This window comes from Anneissia japonica, unplaced genomic scaffold (assembly GCF_011630105.1).
Source record: "Anneissia japonica isolate Jap-2015-1 unplaced genomic scaffold, ASM1163010v1 scaffold288271_len110776_cov171, whole genome shotgun sequence".
NCBI lineage: Eukaryota > Metazoa > Echinodermata > Crinoidea > Comatulida > Comatulidae > Anneissia > Anneissia japonica.
In genome coordinates, this window is record NW_022744007.1 from 60,237 (window position 1) to 65,137 (window position 4,901).

General features: G+C 35.1%; 1 protein-coding gene across 2 annotated transcripts in view; it reads left to right on the forward strand.

Annotated features, from left to right (window-relative positions):
* Nucleotides 1-1,782: 1,782 nt before the first annotated feature.
* LOC117119558 (ATPase family AAA domain-containing protein 2-like) overlaps nt 1,783-4,901 on the forward strand; it is a 21,811-nt gene continuing 18,692 nt past the window's right edge. For both annotated transcript variants that reach the window (XM_033264386.1, XM_033264387.1), the window contains exon 1: nt 1,783-1,955. In XM_033264386.1, the coding sequence (XP_033120277.1) occupies nt 1,839-1,955 (117 nt within the window). In that variant the 5' untranslated portion in view covers nt 1,783-1,838. The remainder of the gene's footprint in view (nt 1,956-4,901) is intronic.

Here is a 4,901-nt window from a genome sequence, read left to right on the forward strand (position 1 = left end):
GAAGCTCTCCCCGAGGGGGCCCTGAGCCCCCGATGGCGCCACCCCTGCCGACGAGGGGTCCAAGCTCCCCGACAAGGGGTTCCACACCCCCCTCCCACACTTCGGAGAAGCCTAGCCTCCCCCTTCCCTTTCTCGGTCGGGAAAAAAATTTAATTTTAGGGGAAATTTTGTTATTAAAAGATAATAAAATGATGTGTTAATTATGGGATTATTTAAGGATGGCAATATACAAATTACAGTGGGAAAAATAAAATATAGGCCCTAGTTATAATTAATAGGCCTATACAAAAAGAAATTTAATAAAAAAGCAAACAAGACGATTTATGCATTTAAATTTAAATTTATACAAATCTATAAGTTATTCATATACTGTATCAGTATAGTTAAATTTACAATATACAAATAAGAGTGGTAAAATACAATTAGATACCGGTACAAAAAAAAGTTTCAATATAAAAAAAACACAAAAAGGGCACTGTAACCACAAAAAAAAGAAAAAAAAAGGCCTACGAGACAATTCCAAAATTTAAAAAGGCTTACAAAAAATTAAATTAAGATACACACCTGAGTTAATTATTCAAGAGACGGATTAAATAAGGAATGGCTATTGATAAAACGGTTAGTTTTACATTTGGGTTCTAGTAACTTATTTTTGTTTTCGAACAGGCATAATATGCAAATTGATTAAAATAAAAAAATAGGAAACTATATTTTTAGCTACAGAATGAATACAGTAGATCTAGGCAGCGGTGGCGGGTAAGTGGATGCATTTAATCCCCCCCCCCCCCTCCATGAGATTGTCGGATCAAAAATAAAAGAATAAACCATCCATTCATGAAAACTCTCTCTAACCGTACCAGGGATTTTTAAATTCCGCGACCCAGACCGAGGTCGGTCCCTTTCATCCCCCTCCCCGTAGGACAAGTCTGACCCCTGTCGGCAAAATCCTGGGGCCATGGAAAGAAAAGTCGACGTAATTAATTCTTGCATGACCCACAGAATTCGACTGCAACAGGAACCACATAATTTTCTGTAGCGAAGAAAGTACGCGCAGAGGGGATTTCCCTAAAGGATGGCAGCAGCATGCTGCAAACCTCGCCAGTGAAAAAATTAATGCGAGGACGCTTGAAACTTTTACTGTATGCTGCTGTTTATACTTACTTAAGTACAGTTTAAGCATTAAAACTAGACCATTTTTAAGCAAGTGCGAAAAAGCGTATCAATAGTACTACTCTAGTGGTGTTAATCAATAGTAGTATTACTGCAATACTACTCTAGTGGTGTACCAAGGACAACTATATAGTATTATTGATTTTGAGTGTGGGCCTTTATGAGTTGCCCGGCCAGTTGGCGCGATTTTGTTTAGAGTACAAGGGAGAGTACATTAATATAAAATATATATATCATGATAATAATCAATTTCGATCATTTTAAATTGATTTTCATGATTGTTTAATACAAGTACATTATATGAAATCAATCTATCAATAATCCACGGCCTATGTCACTTTTTAATAGTATCCTATACGCTGTTGAATTCATAGCAAACCTATTCGATTCCCGCGCCAATAATCCGAAATTTCGATCCGCGGACTAATATCTCTGAATTAATTTTCTTTTCATTTTTATTGCAATTTTGCCAGAAATTTGTCCAAATGGTGTATAAATGATAGTAAATCTGCATATAAATATTTTCTCAACTATATTTCATGCTTTATTTTTAGAAAATTATTGTTAATAAACTAAACTATTTCATCATTGTAGAAGCATGTGAGTAAAATGGCCTTTGTCTACTAACCAGACGATGGCTGAACAACTGAGTATTCTCTACACATAACATGAATAAAATGGTGAAAACGAGGGATAATGACGTTGCCGATGAAGAGGAAGAGTCGACGTTCATTAGCTTGAGGAGTTCAAGAGTAAGTAGGCGTTCAGGATTGCAAGAAAACCAGGTATGCTTCCATTAACTCTTTGCTATTTTCAATAGCTAGGCCTAGCCTTCGCTAATGTTAGCTTCTTCCGCTTTTCTATTTATTGACAAACTGGTTAGGGTCGTGCAGAGTGCACGACTCGCGCGGTCGCGGTAAATCAAGTCCAGCTTGACGTGAAGGCTAAGCTTACAAAATGAGACCTGGACATGTTATAAATAGGCCAACATTGCAATCATTACATTAAGAAACCTCTTTCTATTTGGAAAATTTACATTGATTGGAGGTGTGTTAATAATTAATAGTATACATTTATGATGAGTTAGCCTAGGCAGGAGGCCTATCTATGTTTATGTATGTACTTTGCACACTAACACGATAAAAACTGATTGTTTGGTAGGGTTCCGTTGATGATATAGTTTGATTAAAGAAGAAATGAACGAGTGATACTGATAGTACTCTAGCGTTGTGGTATTGCCTATCTATGTTTGCAAAGTTCAAATTAAAAACAAATATTTTACTGTAATGTATGTACTGTAACTAGGCAGCCTAGCTAGGCCTAGGCCTAGTTAATTACAACAACTTGGCCTAAGGGGTGCAGGCTGTCTCTTATACACATCTAGATGTGTATAAGAGACAGAATTTATACAAATCTATAAGTTATTCATATACTGTATCAGTATAGTTAAATTTACAATATACAAATAAGAGTGGTAAAATACAATTAGATACCGGTACAAAAAAAAGTTTCAATATACAAAAAACACAAAAAGGGCACTGTAACAACAACAAAAAAAGAAAAGAAAAAAAAAGGCCTACGAGACAATTCCAAAATTTAAAAAGGCTTACAAAAAATTAAATTAAGATACACACATGAGTTAATTATTCAAGAGACGGGTTAAATAAGGAATGGCTATTGATAAAACGGTTAGTTTTACATTTGGGTTCTAGTAACTTATTTTTGTTTTCGAACAGGCATAATATGCAAATTGATTAAAATAAAAAAATAGCAAACTATAATTTTAGCTACAGAATGAATACAGTAGATCTAGGCAGCGGTGGCGGGTAAGTGGATGCATTTAATCCCCCCCCCCCCCATGAGATTGTCGGATCAAAAATAAAAGAATAAACCATCCATTCATGAAAACTCTCTCTAACCGTACCAGGGATTTTTAAATTCCGCGACCCAGACCGAGGTCGGTCCCTTTCATCCCCCTCCCCGTAGGACAAGTCTGACCCCTGTCGGCAAAATCCTGGGGCCATGGAAAGAAGAGTCGACGTAATTAATTCTTGCATGACCCACAGAATTCGACTGCAACAGGAACCACATAATTTTCTGTAGGGATATGTTTGAAACCCGTCAGTGACAAGGATGCATCCAATGACGTGATTCACCAGTGACATGTCGGCCCTTTTCAAATATTTACTTTAATAATACTAATTAGTCATAATAATGATAATAAAGGTGATAACAACAACAATATTAATGGTAATATTTATTTTGACAGTACTAATAGAAATAATATGGTAATAATAACGATATTTAAATATGTATTTTAATAATACTAAATAGTGATAATAACATTGAAAGTGATAATAGCAATAATAACAGCAATAATAAATTAAAGATAACGTTTATTTTTATAATAATAGTAACACTAATTAGTAATAATAATAATAACTATGATACTTATAATACTAGGCCTACTTAGTAATAATAGGGTAATAATATCGATAATAAAGGTGACAACAGCAACAACAACAACAATAATAATAATAATAATAATATGAGAAAAATACTAATAAAACACCAATAACAATATTTTTAAAATTACTATTATTAAAATAATAATACTAAGACTAATATATAATAATAATAAGAATTTAAAAAATCGAGAATTTTGTATTATTTATATGGTAACAATAATAATATCAGCAAAAATTTAAACAATACATAATGTTAATGCTAAGACTAATAATTGATATTAAAACTAACGGTAATAAAAACAATAATATCAATGACACCAATAATAACAGCAATATTATTGTGGCCGAGTTGACTTGTGGCCGAGTTAACTTGTGGCCGAGTTGACTTGTGGCCGAGTTGACTTGTGGCCGAGTTGACTGTAGCCGAACTTTTTGTGGCCGAGTTGATTTGTGGCCGAGTTGACTTGTGGCCGAGTTGACTTGTGGCCGAGTTGGATCGAATTCATATAATCAGTTTTTCTTCACAGGTCACTATCGCACTCCATAGGCGTAATACCTTTCCATTCTTTAGCATTAGAGATTGTTTAATTTTAACATTTCGTACCTAATTTAGAAATTATAAAAAATATGATTATTTCTAAATATATTGTGGACACCTTACCAAAACGGCCAACACAAATGGTGGAATATCCCCCCCCCCCCCACTTTCCTAGGATGGCGCCACCACTAGTGGTAAGCGTCGGTAACAATTCAAAAATTTCTCTCACTAGTTTTTCGATCAGATCTAAAAAGTCATCCCTATAACACTGTGAATGTCGTTCTTCAAAACACTGTCTTTGGCCTGACATGGTCTGAAAGGACCAATGAACACGCGTCAGTCACCACGCGCTCGGCTCATGTCATGTCCTGTGTCATAGGTTCGTGTACAACAGAAGCATGCATGCATTCTAAATAAAAAATAAAAAAAAAATTCAGATTCTCAATAGATTTTCCGTAAAGTGGCATAAATTCATTTCCGGGTATCAGGGAGAAAATCAGGAGAGGGGGAAGGCGATACGTCCGGACAGCCCCAAGTGGAAGGGGTTTATAGGACAAAAGTCTTATGCCCGCAAATTAGTGTAAATTGGAATGTATTAAGGGGGGAGGGCACACTTTCTTAGTGTGCAAAATGCTCAAATCAGTGCAATTTAACCCCTAATAAGGGCACATATACTTTGTTCTATTCTAAAAAATAAAAAATACAGAAGCCACAAAATAAGGTGG